At 31.6% G+C, this 21751-nt stretch overlaps 1 protein-coding gene across 2 annotated transcripts in view; it reads right to left on the reverse strand.

Annotated features, from left to right (window-relative positions):
- The window catches only part of LOC121121448 (nucleolar protein 4), a 47707-nt gene that overhangs the window by 10927 nt on the left and 15029 nt on the right, over positions 1 to 21751 (reverse strand). For both annotated transcript variants that reach the window (XM_040716383.2, XM_040716381.2), the window contains exons 2-3: positions 2431 to 2586; positions 1744 to 2355 (exon numbers count right to left, since the gene is read on the reverse strand). In XM_040716383.2, the coding sequence (XP_040572317.1) occupies positions 1744 to 2355; positions 2431 to 2586 (768 nt within the window). The remainder of the gene's footprint in view (positions 1 to 1743; positions 2356 to 2430; positions 2587 to 21751) is intronic.

Below are 21751 nucleotides of genomic sequence, written 5' to 3' on the forward strand. Positions count from 1 at the left end.
TATATTCTTCAATAAGTATTCTTAGGGCCAAAGTGAAAAGTGAAGCCGGCGGCCATTTTTTAATATATTTTTTACTGTTTATGAACCCAATACAGTATCGAATGTATCAGCAAAAGCGGTGGTTCCAACGATTCTGTTCTGGTAACATAGACGTCAAAAATGTCGACATAATTATGTAAAATGTCAGGTTGGACCAGTAATGGGGCACTTATTCCATTGCCCAGGAATTGAATATTTGCCAGAAAACCGTTTGGAATTATCTAAATTAGATACTCCTAATGATGTTAATTTTTCTGTCAAAATATACAAAAAAAGACTTAGAACTTTTTACTTCACCTATTATTTTAAACCCAACTACGCAACCTTGATTAAATCAAAAGAAAGAAAAAAATCCATACGTCATCTGTGGTATCTCAACATTTTGTGACATTTTGTGTAGGAAAAAAAAAACACCAAGACAATCTTCTCAAACTAAAATGAGTGTTTTGCCACTTTGTTACTACCAATCCAACAGCTCACTCATAAATCTACTCAAATCCTTTCCCACGTACTTCAAAATACGTATAAAGCAAGTGTCTCGTAATATAAGATACCAATAATAATGAAATTATCTCAGAATTGTTTGACATGTGATCAAAGAACAGTCAAAAATAAAAGTTTAAAAGGATAACATTAGCAGAGTGTACGGACGAAGAAAATAATATATTATACCTTGCTTAAACAACAAAACCTGCTTTCTCACTCATTTTTTTCGAACTCAATGCACACAAAGAGATATATATAAACGGGGTCAAAGTAGGAAAAAGAAATTGGAGCCAGTATCTTTAATTAAAAAAAAATATATTTGATTAACACAAAAGAAAGCTAAAATGATTTTTCTCCAAATTTAGTCTGGATTACATTTGTATTCTTCAATGAATTCTAACTATCGTCAATCTTTATTAACACATTATTCTTGTTAATACTTTGAAAGCGCCACAAGTTGCACTACTTAAAGAATCAAAAATTCATTGTCACAATGAAAAATTTAAAGACAATATCGGAGCCAAATTAAATTTTATAAATGAAGTAAAGGTTTTAAAGTATGATTAACATTCTTGAATATCTCAACTTATCCTATAAATTTGAATATACAATATCCATAATTGGTCAAAAGTGTTTGTAAAATATGGATCTGTTTGTGTAAAAATTATATAAAAAACTAATGTGAGTATTTCTCCTTTTCTTGATTTATTTTTAAGATTCATTTTTATGTAAGTCATTGTATATTTCCTGTTATGATGTCACACTCAAAATGGCCTCCATATTCATATCAAGGAATACTAGTGTGTACAAATATAATTTTTTTTTTTTTGAAATATTGAACAAAATTTGTTTGAAAATAAAAGTTTAAACACCGGTATACTTAAAAAATTCTAACTTTTCAAAAATTGAACCGAAAAGATTGACTCGAAACATGAAGCCAAATTCGGCATGTACCTTAAGAAAGAGCAAGACTTGGGATGACGCTAGAACAATGCCTACTTACATAATTTTCAAAAGTATACAATTGTTTGCTGAAATGTTTTTCGAATTATTTAAAAAAATAATGTTCAATGGAATTCATGAATTTTTATTACACATTTAGTTTTAGTACATACTTTGCACTACTCTCTAAAGAAACTAAACTCGATAATGGATGCTCCACAAAATGTATTGTTTATTTATTTTTGATAATTAATGGAGGTATAATTGGGGTCTTACCTCATTATTGATTGCTTCTTTTTGCAACTCAAGCCCTGCAGCAATACCAAGGGCTCGCATTCTTCTCAAATAGGTAGAAGTAATGGGGAGGCTCAAATCAATGTCGCTTACTCCACTAGAGGAATGTATTTTATCAAAAGAGGGATGAGATGAGGAAATGATGGTGTTATTATTCATGATCGGCGAAGTTGGGGAAGGATTAGAATTATTTACAGCATTTTGAAGGAGTGGACTTCCTGAGGATGAACTGCTGCGAATAAGAGCAGCAGCAGCTCTTGTGGCAAGGATGGAGGGATGGGCCTGAATGAGTGGAGAGCGGACAAAAGACTGCATAGTGGCCACAACGGCCTGAGAAAGAGCTGCAGCAGCTGCGGTTGGGGATATTTCAGGACTAGATGAATTGTTTCTGCAGCTATTTTTGTTGGAGTCTTCTGATTGAGGGGATAACGTTGAGTCATCCTCGACTTCCATTGGAGAGGACTTCATTTGGGACTTTTTTGGTATAGAAGGTAAACGTCTAGATTCCCCAAAATTCTTTCGTTGACAGTCAACACAGTAGAGGAGGAATTTAGATATGGCTTCTCTTGGTATAAAGGCATATTGATCTGCTACCTGTGAAGTAAAATAATAATTGATTTATAATCATTAAATATACACGAATATTCAATAAATGTAACATCAACTTACCGCACGATATGTTCTTTTTTGTCCACAGTGTTTTCCAGAGCGACCCCGGAGCTGAGTGTCCATTGCTGATTCGACATGTACGGAATAAATGATATCAAAGAACTGCTCCACCATGGCGACTTTTTTGTAAACAAAATGAACCTTTCCATCAGATGTCTATGGGGAAAAATATATATACATGTAATATCCATATAATTGCTGTTCCATGCAATTAGTTATAATTATTCAATAGAAATTTTTGTGGTAAGTATATCACTCAACCTCTCATATTGTTGAGATTAAACATATAACTAAGTCCTTCTTATTATATCATTTTTTTAATGCCACTTAACAACCACGAAAAACATATGTAATGTATTAGAAGGAGAAAGCAAGCAAGAAAAAAAAAAAGTGGGGGGATATATAACTTAAATGAAGAAGGAAAAGAAAACCTTCTCTACTGGGTTTGTTAAGAAAATACTAAACAACAATAAAAACTTTTCTGTTGTAAAACTGTTGCGCTTTCATAATTTTACACAATTGATGTCGTTGGAAAGAAGAATTAATATGAAGAAAAATGCGGGTCCCTTGAAACCACCAGATTTCCCCTCTTCCACATATGTATGTTTCTTATTCCTTAGACATTAATCTTTTTGTGTGTGTGTGTGTGTTTCTGTGGGCTTGTATATTATCCATTGTCATTACACAAACTATCTCCCGGGTTACCATTCTATTGTCCTATCCTACCAACCTATCTACCTCTCATTGTTCGTGTTTCATTCCCGTTGGTCTTCTTCATTTATACATATCATGTCTCTAACATTAGGGTGTGTTCAACTCACACAACAATTAACTAATTACACTCCTCAACATCCCCCCTCCTTAAAATGGAGATGGGCATCACTGATTGAAATTTGAATACAACTTTTTCTACTCTAGTCAAGAGGATGCTTCTATTACATAACCACACTTGTTTTGTTCATCTGGAGGATTATACTTTAATTCTCCAAGGGTTATTCTCAAATCATTACATAGGAGACTTGTGAAGACAAAGCTTTTTCCTCATTGGCTATGGTTTATATTCTAGTAGCCATTTGAGTTATAGGGACTATCATGTGAGCTCATCAAATGTATAGCATATTTTTGATTAGTTTGATTCCTGGAAAACATGAAAATGACCTATTTATCATTAAAACTTTTAATGTTGTGCCTTAAAAAGAGCAGCATTTTATATACAACTAGGATGGGGACTCAATGGACATCCATTTTAAATCATTTTCCCGATATATCAACAAGAAATGAGTTAATTATTTGAGTGATGTATCTCAATTTTTTTTTTTTTTTTTTTTTTTTTTTTTTTTTTTTTTGCGTGGCTTTTGACTTTGACCTTTCAACGTTTAATTTGAGTTATGTATTACCATTTTTTCAAAAGTATTAGTAAATTTACGATCTAACATTTTGGGTGACCTGATCCTCTCAAAATTTAATGAGCTCTTATTGATAACATATCTAATATACCTACAAAGTTTCATTAAAACTGATATAACCTACAACTTAAGAAGTAATCCTAATTTAAATATAATATAATAACGTGCCTTGTCACCTTGATCTTTGACTTTAACATCTCATAATTTAATAGAGTCGTACTTTTAACATATATAACGATCTGTAAATTATTTTAGTAATATTGATTACTATCAAACAAGTACAAAAACAAACCTAGGCGAAAAGATCAACATCACTTTGTTGGCGGAGCTAATAAATATAGTTTGATAGCCTTATAAATAAAAACTAATATTTTTTCAAGCAAAACATCTTACATAACTTTTAAAATATAAATTTTTTCAAGGTGCTATTTTTTAATATGAAGTGGTATGTCTTAGCTTTACAACAATCACTAATTTAAAATCATAGAAGCAATCAGAAAAATTTCCTCTAAATCCAAACACAAAAAAATGAATTTTGATTCAACGAAAAATGTTATAGAATTAGGGATACTTCATCAGTTGTCTTTAAAACCACTATATTAATGTCTTGGAGAGGAAGTAAAGTTGTATTACTATAAATTGTTTATGAAATAAAAATGATTCATATAAACTAATTTACCACTATTTTGATGTCAACGTATTTCATTACAAGAAACTCACGTGAGTGTCTTCAATTGAGACAATATTTGTTGATTTTTTGAAGTAACCAAAGACATGAAAATTGTTAATTATTACTCAAGGCATTTTTCATTATCTAAATTTAAAAAAATGTCTTGGTTAAAGATGTACATACATGTATACTTAATTAAATTTTGTGAGTGACAGTTTTGATTTGGTCGAAACTGATTTTCTATTATTTGAGCCACACATAAAGCTTTGATAAGATTGACAAAACAAAACTCATTTTATGAGAAGGTTACCTATAATATTTATAAATTAAAGACTAACAATAACTTAGTAATATCAATACTTTTAAAGGGAAATAATGTTTTTTTAGAGTCTCAGATACACACACGACTGAGACGGATGTTTTTGAAATCGTACATTTGTATATAATATATGACTTAAAAAATGATTTTCCTTATTAATCATAGATTTTATGCTTTTGACGTATGGATTGATATTGTGTAATTTATGATGTCAAAATTTTGTTACAAAATATAATCCACTCATATTTCAATTAAATGTAGAAGTAGGAAGGATGTTATTTGATATCATTGTAGGATTGTCCATTTGGTTTTCCATTTCTAATCTCAACTTACAGATAAAGTGCATCAAAACAATCTCAAAAATTTAAACTGTGAATTTAGGGTATTTGTCATTTTTTTTATGATTTCAATTATTTAGGTAATTAACTACATTTATGAAAACTAATCAGGACTACAAGTAAAAATTCCACATTTTCCTACGCTACAGTTTAGCTTAAGTTACATAAAAAATGTGTTTCTTTATCCATACCGTAAATATACAAATGAGCTAAAATATTTATATAAAAAAAAATGAATTCATTAGAACTATAGGTATAGGAGATCTATATATCTGAATGTTGGGTCGAAAAGATTTCTCCATTACGTATTTTTGCCCTACGAGATTTTGTACTAGTTCACATTACTAGTTGCTAAGATATTGTTGGAGGAAGCAATTTTGCTTTTGAAAAGGAGTAAAAATTAGTGTAAGACAGGGGCATTGCTTTTCATTTTCAATTTTGCGTTTCATAATTTTTTTCTTTTGGGTGGGGAGAGGGGGCTTACTCCCCAAAATTATCAACATCATTATATAATTACTTCTATAAATAGGTTTTATATATACTATGGACGGTTATTAGAGGTTCTTAATTACGTTGGAGGCCCAAGAAAATTTCAAAGGGAAATGCTCGGTTATTTTATAAGTCTACTTGCTAAATTAGAAACGGATACCTTCGACCATTTAGGATTCCATATGTGATAACACCAAAAACAGACTTATAATATATATGATGAAAAAATAGGGGGTAGGGTTAAAGCCACCTCAAAAAGAAGCCAGCGACACCAGCGACATAAGTTTGCTTGCACGCCATATATTAGAATATAAATTTCGATTCTTTTTTAATGGACTTTCTTTTTTTAATATAATTGAATGCTCTTAAAGTATTTACGAAAGGGATAACATGGATCCCATAGATCGCCATGCTACTCTGCCACTTTGTATCTCAAAATGGAGAGAGCGACAGCAGAAAGTTGAAGTTTTCTATTTATTACAACCTCTTAATAATAAGGAAATAACAATGCCAAGTGAGATGAAGAGATACGTTGTTACGTAAAGAGTTTATTTTCGGAGTAGAAGGCTGAGGTATCTCGAATTTTTCGAGATATTCAGAGGATCATGAAAGTTGATGGAGAATATCATTATGAGGTGGACAATATAAGTGTGTCTCTTATTGAGTATGTCAGGAGGAGAGGAGGGCTTAGAGTCGATCCCTGGGCAGAGAGATGAGACCAGAGGTGTCGTTATGTAAGACACTGAGACATTATGGGAGTTCATCGATGATCAAGAGTACAAATGCCGGAGCCGACTGAAAAGGACGGATTTGAACTCTGACCACGGATCGACTCCAAGCCCTTCTCCCTGCTCGACAAGCTCACATATTGTTCCACATAATGAGTCCTTCCATTTGCATTCATGATATTCCTACGGCTTCATTGTCTGAATATCGCGAGAAAGTTGAAATCCCTATCCTCCTGCACCAATAATACCTATACTCTTTGCAAAGTCATTTCCTTATTATTAAAAGGTTGCGATGATTGAATTTTAACTTTCACCTATCGAAAGAGAAAGTATGACGCATGGAAAGTGTATAGAATATACCCTTTTTCCCGTCTTTACAAATAAAGAAAAAGAGCTTCATGCTTAAAATTTTTAAAGAGTATAGTGGAATCCTTTTTATTCGGGTTAAACACCTCCAAACAGCTTTCGGAATCATCAACACGTTGTTGCTTTTGGAAATCAGATTTAAAAACTTGGCAAAATTGTGAAAACACTGCCTCTTGATATCTTTAAGATGGCAGCTATATAATACAACTTCATTTTACGATTTGCCAAAATCAGTTTGTGAACCTTTTTTGATATTTTCCAGTATAATCACCTCGTTTGGACATCCAAAGCGTTCAACATCGCTGGTGCTTGTTCGGCCACGTTTGAAGTCATCAAACCAATGTTCCACTCTTGCTTTCGATGGAACAGAGTCCGGACAACACTTATCAAAGCACAAAATTCAGTTTTTTTCCATATTTTTCGAAATAAAAAAAGTAGCATCACTTAGAGCACTGTTAATTGTAAACAAATAGTCCAATTATCTTGAAATTTTGACACATGACGTATGAAGGATGGATCTTTCCATAAATAACATGCATTTTGTATTAGTAGTGCCGTCTACATGTCAGCCTCAGGAATAATTGACCCAACGAGTATGTTGATTTTATTAACCCTTTAAAGAAACTGGACTTGGAATAGAATTGAAAATTGGCATTGGAGTAATTAAAGCCTATATAAACATATATGCTATTTGGGTTTATTTCCTTCATCTCACGGCTGATTGCAGCTGATTTAATGTAACGTCATGACAGCTAAGTGTTTTTCCTCCCAAACATTCTTCAAACTGTCAGGATGACCGCCTTCATTTTCAGTTTCTTTTATTTTTACATATTGGCAGGGCATGTTTTATACATCACAACTATGTATTGTATATACATTAAATATTCCCTTTAGTTCAAATAAAATTTGATATAAGTGACTATTTGTATACAACACTATCATAAAAATTGAAAGAAAATTATTTGAATGGAAAGTTTCAAAAGCAAACATTCAAATATAAATGTTGTCAATTAGAATAGAATAATCTCCTTATTGAAAGAATTTCTCTGTAAAATAAAGATCTCAAGTACTATGAATACTTGATATGGAATATCAAGTGGCTCATATAATATATAAATAGATATATTGATTAATGTAGCTTTGACAAAATAGTCTGCACACTAGTAGACTTATACACAATGTTTTAAACATTAAAACAATACATTTTTATTGAGCTTTGGTCCATAACATTACTTTCATCATTATATAAAAGAATACATTAAATAAAAGTATAAATTAATTAAATATTTTACTTAGGGATGGGCAAAATGTAAAAATAAATAATAATTTTAATTTAAAAAAAAGGAAAAACGGTTTGTGTTATCGTTCTTTTTCCTTTTATTGTTCATTCTTTAATTGGTTATCATGATGTGAACATTTCTTTTTGTATGAATAATTGTTTCAAACGTTGGTGTATTAAAAAAAAACAAAGTTAAAGAAAATATATACATCCAAAAAGATTACATATATTATATTTTATTTGTACTAATGCTAATTTAAATGTTGAAGGCTATCTATTAGGCGCATAATCAGGCATTGAACAGACATGAAAAAATATTGTAAGTGTTTTAGATCATATTTTCTACAATATATGTATAATTATATTAAAACATATATGTATATATTATATATTTCAGAAGATACAAGTTGCCCAAGGTAGGAATACTTTTTTTTATATAGATAAAAATTCCTTCTATGTAGTATTATGTTTTGGGTATACGTCACAGATATTTTTTATTCAATTCCTTGTATTAAAATTTGACTAATTGATAAGAACTAAGAACTTTAATGATATAATTAATTATGGATTAAGAACGAGTCTAAATGTAAAACAAGAACTGTTCTTTTAATGAAAATGTACATGGTGGTATGGATTTGTCTGTATTTTTTGATATTTTTTCTATTAGAAATATAAAACAAACATGATGCTACTTATTCAAGCAACTTCTTAAACCAAACTTTTTCCAAAGTTTTTTTTTTTTTTAAATATGTAAATCAAATGAGAGATTAATTACTAGTCAAAAATTATTACTAGGGTTGCAAATCCTAGGCACGTTTTTGCTGTTATCAACCTGGAAAATGTTTTAATTTTTAAATATATTATAATTTCTTCATTCTTGAGAAGAGAACATTTAATCATTAAATGTCCCCTCGAGTGTGTATGTAGTGAGTAACACTGAGGATTAGTTGGCAATTATTAATGCAAGTCCTGTTTGATTTGAAGCAGAATTGAGGGTCGACTTCGTAGTAATTCCAGCCTGTGTCCTTGGTTGATACGAACTGGGTCTTGTATTTATTTTCCTCTTCTATGTTTGTAACTGCTTGGAGCTTATTTTATTAAACGTCTTAACATCTAACCTGCTTTCCTACAAAGTACTATTCATATTGTCATATCGTGAACTTTTTGGGTGTGTATCAAAAGCAATATGTGGAGCTAAAAAAAAAAATAACCTAAGGTTTGAATTTAGCACCGATAACGTACGTACCTGTCTATGTTTACAACTGATGCATTTGTTTTAATGCATTTGTTTATTTTTCCTTTAGAAACTATCTTTAGTTTTTCCTTTATCCCAATGCAAAAAATAAAAGAATTATATTTTCTGTGGACAAAGAGAAATAAATGTCTTTTGTAAGATTTGCACTGTAAAAACATGAATATGTTTTGTGTTCCTTCTTTGTGAAAATGATGATGTACCAAAGGATCTTTTTATAATATTCCATTAGTTGGGACATATTAATTAAATATGAACTCTTCAAAAATATAGATAATTATTTATTTTGTACAAAGTAATATAATAATCCGCATAGACATATACCAAAAGTGTCTCCATGAGTGGATATTAGGGTTGTATCGGTCCTTCAAATTAGACTTAAAATCGGTTCACACCATGTCCAGAACGGCACCGGACCGCATAAAAATTAACTAGTTATTTGGGTTTTATTTATTATCTAAGTCTTGGGCAATTATAAAGAGGGACTTTTACTTAATCTACAGTTGGTTGGTTAGAGAAGAAGAAAATATTAAGTATAAAAGTAAATTACAAAAGATAATTAATTGTTGGAGGTAGTTGTTAATTATTTTTGGCTGGATGATTTTTAATTGATTCATTGTTCCTCAGGGGCAACAAGCTACAATGTCTTCAACATGTTCTCTCCGTGTTCTTTTTTGCTTGCATTCATTCTCAATATTGTCTTCCTCTTTTACCAAGTGTATATAGATAGAGTAGTAAGTCCCCGACCATTATACTTCCACTTTAAGCCGAGGAGTCTTTAATTTTGATGTGACCGTATTTTCTTCACTTGCGCGCTACATTTTAACCCAGATAGCTCAATAAGTTAGGAACAGGTCCCCAGATGGTACCATCTACTTGCAAAGCAAGAAGTCTAGGGATCCAATTGATTTAGTGTTACGGGCAGTTTTTGATGTATTAATAGTGTTATATTGTCGGAGCAAATAAAGTTTCTCATTATTACACAAAGGATTCACGTTATTATTATTACAATCATCCCCCCCCCCCTAGTTCACAGTGAAATTGTCAAGCGTTGATCGTTCCGCAGTTAAAAAAAGTTTGTGGACCACTGCTCTACAAAGCACCATCGCTGTTAATATTAGGTTAGGGAAAAGGTAATGTCGTATTTCCCGCCATTTTATTAACTAAGTAAATCTTGTTCATTATTGGTCACATCGGATCATACGATTAAGCGTTATAAAGATGTGATTGGATGTATACTAAAAATGCTTTTTGGATAGCATTACGCTTGGTCGGTTCAGTCAGGAATTATCTAGATTCGAGTATGGAAATGATTTATTCCTCACCCTTTGCTAAAATAATTTAATTTACCAAATGAAAGAGTTTACTAAGACTTTAATTATATTTCAGGCACGGGAATATTTTGTCCTTATCCTTCATTTAGGCCTAAATGAAGTATTTATGATTCATGTAAATATTGGATCTTTGATGGTTGAGATTGTTAGATGATGACGTCAATAGACGATATGTATGATAACCTCATTTTGCAAAGTTCATGTCTATGAGATGACTTTTACGTCCTATTCGGATGAGCCTTTGTGATTTAGAGTAGGACCGGATGGGACCTCAAAAGTTGAAATTTTATTAATAAAGTCTAATGTCTCAAAATGGTTTAGCTCCTTTCCATCTATATACGACTTCAACAGTAACATCAACATACTCCTTTAAAAATAGGATATTTAAAGTATTTGAAATGAAAAATAGGAAAAGGAGGTCTTTTTTCCTTGACAATTGGTATTTAATCACAAAACCTTCTACTCTTAAAAAAGAGAAAAAGAAAAAACATTGAAACCACAATAGGATAGTAATGTATTGGACTGAGAGCAAGTTATTTTATTTTAACTACTCTGAAAGGACTAATATCGAATATATCTGTGCTCCTGAAACTTGGAAGAAATTAATCTTATATTTCATCTTTTTATTTATATGTTATTTTTATAATATTTAGTTAGGTGTAAAGACACACAACTTTAGATAATCAAAAGACTACCTTAATAAAATTACTATTTTAAAACTAATTAAGGTTCATTGCTTGAAAAAATATTTATTGAGCTATCAGGCTTATTGATGCTATATGAAATGTTGCTCATTGTATACCATAAATACAGAAAATTAGGACTGTAAAGATGATTTTCATGTTTCTCGAGGTAAAAATAATGAGTAAGACGCCATCTCAATCAAAGGATAAAAATTTGTTGATTAGTGTAATTAATCAATGATCTATGTTATATTAATCTCTATATACACTTGTATATTATATATATAATAGAATGGATAATAATTGGCTCAATGAGATATTGATGTAAGAACCATTCATCTTTTTGTAATTATACACATTGATGTTTGCCATCGAATGGTCATAAGCTCTGAGTCAGTGTTTTTTAAAAGCATTTAGGATTACGTGTACTTCATACATATACAGGGATATCGCTCCTTATACAATGTATAATTGAAGTTTCTATTTTTTTATTTTTTTCCTCCTTTCATAACGTGTCTACATAATGTCTTTGCATGCCAGTTTTAAAAATATGTAATATTCGTATAGTGTAAGTAAATACAGAGCGTTCCAAATGAGTACTAATTTATTTTCTCATGTCATGAAACGCTAATTAATCATGATTATTTTTTTATTTTTTTCCAGTTTCATCCGTCTATGTACATTAGAGTGCCCGAAGATACATAAAGAAAGATTTTTTTCCTGCAAAATATGTCATATATAGCCTTATTTTTTTTTATTTGATCTCAATTACAAAAGTATGATTCCCTCATGTATGTAACAGAAAAAACCGCAATTACATAGCACTTCGGCCACCCACTTTAAAGTATTTAGACATCCTTTCTAAAAAAAAATCAGTACCATAGTTAATGTTAAAATGACACACCCAGCCGTTATATGTGGTAACGGGTATTGTACCGTTATTTGTAAGCCTACGTATTTTTGAATTGGTAAAATCAAACCAATTGTACTGAGAAAAGTCATAATATCAAAGATCAATTGATAAGTAGTTTTGTATCTATTATCTACTAGCGGTAGTACGCCGCATCGTCTTGAGTAATTAAGTGTAGACTAAAAAATAAATTTTGCTCAATAATTTAAAGGATAACTCACGAAGAAATCCTCAATGTTACACTCTGTTCTTCATGAGCACACTTCCACGTAACTACTCAATACTTATTTCAAGGAGTATGAGTTCTCTCCTCAAGAATGAAAGAATAATAATTAGAGTTTGGTAAGACTAGTGAGTACTTTAGTCTCTTGAGTGCTTACTAATAAAAATAAACTAACCATTTTTCACTGTGGGCTAAAAACAAAACACCTGCAAGGGTTACGTTTTAACATATACTAAAAATGTATATGAGTTATGATATATGTATATACATGAGAGATCAATAACAAAAACAAACAGAAAAAGTTGCAGCAAATTCCACGCTACATACAAACGATTGTAATATTTCAATACTACGACTACAGGGTGTCCACGATAAATTGGAACTACTTTAAACTTCATGCAGATTCATAATGTGGATATTCAGGGTTAAATCATACTAATATAAAAGGTTGCGTGAACAATACACTATAACTTCCACCACAATTGTTTTGAAAATAAACAATAGTCATCATGGAACTAACAAGGAGAAACGCCATCCTCGAATTGGCTCGTGCGGGACACAAGCCCTCTGCTCTCTGCAAGCTTCTTAACTACCCCAAGACCACGGTGTACCGGGTCTTCATTGCCTGGGAGGTTGAGGGGAAGGTCTGCCACAAGGACCACAGCATGAGAAGTGACAGAATCCGCACTCCCCGCCTCCTTGAAGGCCTCCAAAAGTCCATCAAGGCTTCGCCGGGGACTTCCTTGTCCAGGTTGGCTAAGAACCGTGGAGTGAGCAAGCAGCTGGTCTCCAAGGCTGTGAATGAGGACCTCGGGTACAGATCATACCGAATGGCCAAACAACACATCCTCACGGCATCCATGAAGGCCACAAGGCTCACCAACGGTAAGCGTGTCCTCAATGACCTGAAGAGCCATGGAGGAAGAATCATCTTCTTCTCCGACGAGAAGAACTGGACTGTTGACAGAAGCTGCAACGTCTAGAATGACAGGTGGTTTGTCAAGGAGAGAGAAGAGGTCCCTGCGGTCTTCACCACAAAGTTCCCGGCCTCTGTGATGACCCTGGGTGTCATCTGCAGCACCGGTGAGGTGATGCCTCCTTTCTTCTTCATTCCCAAGTAAAGGGTAAACGCGATAAGGTACTGCGATGTCATGGAGGAGTTTGTCATCCCCTGGATGAAGGATACGGTCGCTGGGAGGGAGTTCATATTCCAACAAGACTCAGCACCCGCACACATCGCCATGAAGGCCACTAACCTCTTCAATGTGAATATAATATAGATCAGAGATCAGTATATACAGTGCACCTTGTATACACGTTTGGTATCATAAGCGTGCACACGTCTGCAAAAGTTCATTAATACGACTACATAGATGAACTTATATCAAATTGTGTTTATGATATACAACAGGGGCACTAAATACTGCGAAGACTTGTTGAAATACATTTACATCATTACGAGGTTGGTTTTAAGAGTTTGAGATGTCGTTGGGAAGATGAACTCACACATAAATTAAAACTAGTCACATCTATCTAGTATCTATTGACAGTTACTCAACAAAGTTATAGCCATTTTGAATGCGGAGTTGTTTTGTATGAGTCGTTTGAGTCAATTCATTTGATGTGAGTGTTTTTGTAGAAATACACAAAATTGAGTATCATTAACTATTTGTTGTATTAAATATTCAATAAAGGGGGTAAATTCATGGAGGCTATTTAGTTAGTTATGAAGGAAAATTCAACGCTCCAAGCTTTATATCTCAAAAAAAGTTTTTTGTTTTTTTTAAATAAAGAGTCAACAATGCAAAATAATAATAATAATAATAAGTTGACTATTTCTTTGTGCAGTTAACAAAAAAATTTGATATTTGGGGAATATACAAAAGAGGGGGAAATTCTACAACAAATCTCTGCAATCAATACATGTATTTAAAAACCTTCTTTCAGCTTTCTACAATGTATTTATTTCTGTTTGAGTAATATCGATAATTATTACTACCCTATCCAATATCAGGTATCATTTAATGGATATAAACAAATAAATATGTACATTGATATCTATACGAACAAAAAGCTGTGTTTTGTTTATACACAATACTAATCCTTTTAGTCTTTATTCCAGTTCATTCAAGTTTTGATCAATATTATTCATTTACTTTAAGTGATTTATTGATTTTCTTATTGTACCACACATAGATTTGATTATTACATATTATAGGTGAAAGAATATGACAATGAAAGAGGAAAAGGATTTTTATAGTTGAAATTTGACGAGTGCGTGTTTTATTTTTATAAGATGTTATGATTATTATTTTATTCTTGAAGAGAGAACATATATGTATAAAGTCATCACTAGTGTGAGAAAGAGTAACCCTGATGATTTGTTGAGGAGTATTAAGTAGTGATAAAAATCAGAAGTTATTTCTTAATTTGGCCAAAGACTAAAGAGTGAAATTTCTTTTCTTAAGATGGTCTCATTAGTATTTAGTTCCTGAGGAGTTAACTTCATTTTCTCATACATGCAATAATATTTAAAACCAAATTGAAAATTGGTGTGCGTAAATAACAGGTGGAGACTAACCTGAAGGATTTGTTGGGGAGTTATAATTGTAGCTCATTGTTGCACCCGGGGTAGAATTTATGGTCGGCATTAAAGTAATTATTGCCTAAGTCATTCTTCCTTTCCTTCTCCCCTCACCCCTCTTCACAGCTACATGTAGCTGATACAATGAAATGTCATGATAACAAAGCTGGTCTCCACTAAAACATTCTTTTGGGATTTTTTTTTTTTAAATATCGAAAAATTAAAATTTCATGGAAAAACAATTGAAAAATTAAATTGAAAATTTTTGGAAAAAATTAAATTTTTTTCAAAAATAAACTTTAAAATAATTTTTTTCAAAAATAAACTTTAAAAATAATTTTTTTTCAAAAGTTAGTTGAAAAATAAAATTTTAAATACTAAACTAATTGGAAAAAATGCTTAAAAAAACAGTGTTTAACACAACTTTTTAGAAAAAATTACATTTTTTAGAAAATAAATTTCAAAAATCCACAGTTGTTCTCCAAAATTCAAACTTTTGAGAAAACAATTCAAAAATAAAATTTCAAATAACCATTGACCATTTTTTTTTTTTTTTCAAAAATTTAAAGTTATTTACAAAAAAAATCGAATATACATTTTTATGAAAAAAAATTTCAAAATCCAGTTAATAAAAACTCTTTTTTTTTTTTTGGAAAAAATTTCAAAATTTTAGAGCTGTTCCAAGATAGATATTATCTTTTTGAAAAAAAAAACATTTAAAAATTAAATTTAAAAAAAAAATGCAAATATTTCATTTTTAGGGGGAAAAAAATGGTTATTTTTCTAGAAATAAATGAAAACTCCTTAATTTGAAAAGATTTTCAGTGCCTCCAGCCCATCCCTTCCAGACGCCCCTGACTCAAAGTATATTTAGGATCGACATTGGTGTAATTCCTGTCTTAATGATAGCTAATATGGAGTGGGTTTGTGTACATTTCCTTCCAATGTAACGTCACTTCCTCTTAAATATTCTTCAAATTGTCAGGGTTATCCTATTAATTTCCGGTTTCTTTTTTTTAGAATACCAGCAGATCATTCTTTTTCAACTATAATTATTATCATCCATCAAGAAATCACAATCTTCATCAAAATAATAAAATCACTTCGCATAATACAAATAAATAGATGTAAGGAAAAAACCACTTTTTCGTTCAGGTTCTTTTGATGCAAAAGTAGAAAGCCGTGTAAGAAAGAAGAAAGGGGAAATGAAATTTGTCAATTTCCACCTTCTTCTTCTTTTTTTTTTTTTTGTACTTTTTTCCTATTGAAAACCCTGATCTACTCTTATTTTTGTGTATATGTTTTTTTGTGTCCTTTTTCTTTTCTTCACTTACTCTCATATGAAGGGGGGGGGGGAAAAAGAATTTTCTTTTCGTACCGATTATCTCTCAAGAGGGACACTCACTTCAAACATCATTGTACATTTATTATCATTTGTTTTTCTTGTTATTTGTGATTGACTCTTTTGGTGGTTGCTCTTAGTATCAATCATGCTTTCTATATTATGTTTGAAATAACATTATTTACATCATATACTCAGATTGAAGCTGCGAAAGTCGCTCTCTCCCAGTTTATGTACAATGTACATTTTACTTTAAAAAATCTTCTTGATCTAAAAATTAAAAGAAAGAGAAAACTCTTAATTTATTTATTTTAAATTGATAGTACAATAAGTGATCCAAAATTTCATAAACAAATTATTTCATTTGGTTATGCGTTCCCGTTTCAAATTTCTGGAATAGACTAAGTAACTCAAAAATGTGAGGCATTGTATTGAGCTTACAATTGATTAATGTGATTTTATTGGACTCTCATAATATTATACTTTATATTATAATCAATTATATTATGTTCAATATTGTTGACGTTGTTTGCGAACATTAAAATTCAATGTTTCTATTTTTATTCCATAAACCTTTCAATAAGTTTTAATGGTCAAAATATAATCTTATGCGAAAAGTTGTAACATTTGACCAACTATATGAGACCGTGGCTCTTGGCTCATATACTTTTGACTAAAATTGTCAATTACTCAATATTTGCTGACCTTTTTTTAAAAAAAAAAGGCAAATGAAATGTAGAATAAACTAAAATTTGACCACTACCGAGAAGAGAACAATATATCAAATAATGTTTTTTTCCGTAGATAAAGTACTTTATAAAACTATCAATTTTAAATAATCTAATTAATCCGGCAATAAGGATTAAATATTAAGCTACAAAAACTACTAAACCAATAAAGATAAAGGCAAATTGGGGTTGGACTAAAATTTATTTATACTTGCAAACGATGTTGGTATTGTAAAATGTTATTCGAAAAAATTTGAGGTATTATAAAATAATTTGCCTTATTTTTCAATATAGAGGAAAACTTAAAAGCGAGGCCCATCATTAAATATTTTGTAAAACAAAGTTTTTTTTATGAAGTGAACGAAAGGGCAGGGTATAGGGATTTACATTAAGACTAGTCCGACCGTGTAGAACAGGCAAATTGTTCTGTCAGACAGGTTAATAATGTATGTATATATGGTGTCTGATTGGACAAGTAGTCTTAATTCATGCAACCTAAGTTCGTTTTGATATGTGACATAGTTATACTATCGTAAAATAATTGGATTCTTCTTTAATCTAACTAATTTATATTGACGGCCATTATTTCCTGCTTATAACTCTTGTACATGCGTAAAGTATAACTTTTTGTAAAACAGGGAAAATGTTTATCTTATTTTCTTTCTCTTATGGTTCTTCCAGATTTTGCCTATATTTTATTTCATATCTTTTCCTTCAAGAATGATCTTTTGGCTGGAGTGCAGATTCTGAGAGTAAAGTAAGTGTGATTGTCGTCGTTATTGAGGATGGAGAGTCTACTCCATTTTCCTCTACATTGATATATGCTTGTTTATTGTTGCACTTTGAGGGACTGTCCACCTTGCTGCATCCTCCAGATCCCCAACTGAGTGATGGATATAAATATGTCCGCTGCAACAGGAATGAAGCGCAAGATGTCCTCCACTCATAGGACTCTCGGACTCTGCTTCATCCGGAACTGGGAGAAGTGAAAATGGCCGCAAGAGCTTGAACGGGACGCACTCTGAGAACCATTACTAATGTTGGATCTCTCATAAGGAGGGAGAGATGATTTGCAGTGAGGCGTATCCATGAGTCTTCCATTTGAAATGCATTCAGTTGGAGATGGCTCCCACGGAAGATTAGGTCTTCCCGGAATATGTTTTCATCATGACTGCAAAAAACATGATCACCCGCCATACTGTTACGCTCTGTGGATCAGCTCAGTAAACACTTCTCAAACACGAGTTTACTCGGTTACGAAATATATCTGCTTTATTTGTGGATCCCATTCAATTTCCAGCGTATAGAGACTATACTCCTATTCGTATGGACCTTCTTAATCTAGTAAAAAAAACATTTGCAGAATGGATCAGATGAAGCCTTTTTGGATAATCTCAAATGGATAATTCATAACAGTAGTATTTTTAACTATCTGGACTCAAAACTTTCTACCATCGCAGAGCAAGGTGTCAAAATCTGTCAAATTGAAATTTAAGAAGCTGAAAATTGTCCAAATTGCTACATGAATGCACATACAAAAAAGGATTCTTGGTTTATTGTAGCATGGAGAATAGCTTATCTATGTGTGGGCAAAATTGAAAAGATTTATATATAATTTATGTAAAACCCTGGGTGGAACTGCTCTTCCATTCGATAATCCGCAAAAAAAAAAAATAGTAGAAACAAATGATAATTAGTTGAAGATGTCATCCAGGCTCAGTTTAGTGTTGACTGGCTTCAAATATAAACAATAACTTAGATTATCTTAATTTCATTAAATGTATATTCAATTTAATTAGTGACAAATATTTATGTACATATTTCTACATCTATGTATAAATTGCTTTGAAAGATAAAATAAAGTTTTCTTCCTTTCTTCAACTTGAGGAAATTAGATCATTAGATACAGATCCACAATATTAATAATATGAAATAACCCAACTGTCATACCTTTTATAGCTTGAAGAAGGCTTTTGACAGAAGGATTGATTTTTTATTTCGTTTTAATATAGCATGCTTAATCATTGACCCATTGTTCACAAGAGATTATTATGGAGATAATGGAGAAATATTTATGAAAATGAAGCAACTGATATTATTAATAATGTTATCTCACGTTTTCTAGATTGTACTCTCAGTATCATTTTCTTTTGACATGATTTCTCAAGAAAAAGTATCATTTTCTTTTTAAACTATTATAAGGAAAAAACTTTTTATACAAACATATTGCCGACTAAGTATGGAAGCAATTAATACGCGCGTGTTTTTCATCATATTTATAAAAACTGTCTGTATGAGAAAATGTTAATTCTTTAAAAGAGAGATTAAGACATTTTTGCGCCTATTCCACGAATGTTGTAGATTTAAGTATATTATGATCCCGAGAGCAAAACTCTGAGTGGACACCTTTAAAATTTTGGTGCATCGAGAAGAATGGCCAACGTTCACCTCTCCAATACGTTTATACCATGATAAAATTGAGCAGATCCTTTGTTAAACTTCTTATCATCCTCTACAGAGCTCACACTGGTTTAGATGTATTTTTCAGGACTCGTTAAAGGCAGCTGTGGAGTTCGTAGCAAATACTATAAGTTATATTATATGCTCTAATAATTGGCTCAATAAAAGTCCTAAATCCCTTGCAGACCTAACTATGTGGTCAGACTCGAGCTTAGTCCATTTCTTCTTGATGGAAGCTTCTAGAGACTGGACAGGCCTGTGAGGAGTAGCAGTCACCCTTTCGTCCATACAGGCCTAGATATGGGGTTGGCCCCTGGAGGAGAAGGCAGCTACACGTAGAGCTCCCAAAAGTCGGGAAAGTTGTATCTCAGGAAGACAAGGGTCATAGTAGCACGATGACACGGAGCTCCGTCTTGAGTCCGTCTTTGGCCCAAGGTAGCATTTTCTTATCCAGAAGTTCGATGTAAGTATCTGACTTGAGCCACTCCTTCGGTCTTCACAAAAATGGGAAGGCCGACTTGCCAGTGATGGCCACTGGATTTTTTGTTCTGAAGGCATGTCTCACTGAAGCTGGGGCATTGTCAGGATGTTCGGTTGTGATGTAGCGACTCTTCTGCTTATTCACAATGGTATCAACGGTGAAACTTTTTTCATAATAAAAAGCAAAACTTTGTCTTGTTTTTGTTCCCCTTGAGAAATTTTAGAATATTCTTTGCTCTTACTAACCATCTCAGCCTAATCTGTTCAAAAATAACATGTCTAGTTTTCCTCCTTGTGACTAATGTCATTCCGGGTTCAAATAGTATAATGTGTACCACCAAATTAGATCAATCCTTGCATATTATATATTTCAGAAGATACAAGTAACCCAAGGTATGAATGGTTTCATTTTTTAGGAAATATAAAACTTCATTCAATGTAATATTATGATTTTGGTATACGTGTCAGATCTTATTTATTCAATTTCTCTTATGAAAATTTGACTAATTGGGGGTTTTGAGTTCAAAATGAAGGTACAAAGTTTTTAATATGATTAATTATTGACTAACAAAGAGTCTAAGTATAATATGTACATGGTAGTATAGGTTTTTTGGAAGGTCTTTTTCTGATCATTTTTCCATTAAAAATATATAACAAATATGATATTATTATTTATTACTTCAACTTCTTAAACCCAACTTTTTCAGGATTTTTAAAATATGTAAGCCAAATGAGCGATGAATTACTGGTCAAGGATATTACAAGGGTTATGAATCCTATGCATTCTTTTGTCGTTATCAACCTGATCAATGTTTTATTTTTTTAAATGTTATCATTTCTTCATTAAACAAGATCAAGAGAACATCTAAGCATTAAGTATAACCACGAGTGTGTGTGCAATGAGTGACGCTAAAGATTTGTTGAAGAGTTATATGTGTAAACCCTGTGGAACTCAGTGTAGAATATAAGATCGAAAAATTAAATAAACTCTCCAAGTTGCAGCTACAAAAAGTCTTGCGCTTTTTCATTGTGATATTTTTTTTACTTATGCTTCTACCTCTCAAATTTTAATTGGTTAATTAAACTATTAGTTATATCTGTATAAAACGCAGGATGTCCTTTTAAAGCTCTCTTCAATTTTATAATGTTATGAAATTACATCGTGGTATCTTATTTATAAATTGTTATGCTCACATAAGGCAGTAATTTACATTTACATCAGATATATGTATCACTTTGTGCATTGTATTTTTTATAAGCAAATTTATTAGATTAAAATTTTGGATCAGCGATTCTCAACCTTTGTACACCTGTTACCTAATTAATTTCATAATCTAAATAAAGCTCTTGTTTTTGACTTTTGTTTTTTGGATAATAAATAATCTCTTTTAATAAAAGACTAATAATTAAAGAATTTTTAGAGCACATATTTTTGCACAGATATCGTTTTACGGACACAATCCAACCCCCTCCTCCCAGTTGAGAACCATTGTTTTACAACAAATCATTTTGTTTACTTTATTTACTATTTGTTTCAATAGAAAATTAGAGCCAGGATCTTAATACTATAAAAATATCGTTTCTCAAACTTTGTCTTATCGGTGTTTCTTCTTGAAAATGTATGAATGTAACTATTGTATATTTAATACTGGTAAATATATAAATTGCTTTATTTACATGGATGTACAGTAGTAAAAGAGGGAAAGCAAATAAATACATTTCTAAGTATA

This window comes from Lepeophtheirus salmonis, chromosome 7 (genome assembly GCF_016086655.4).
Source record: "Lepeophtheirus salmonis chromosome 7, UVic_Lsal_1.4, whole genome shotgun sequence".
NCBI lineage: Eukaryota > Metazoa > Arthropoda > Copepoda > Siphonostomatoida > Caligidae > Lepeophtheirus > Lepeophtheirus salmonis.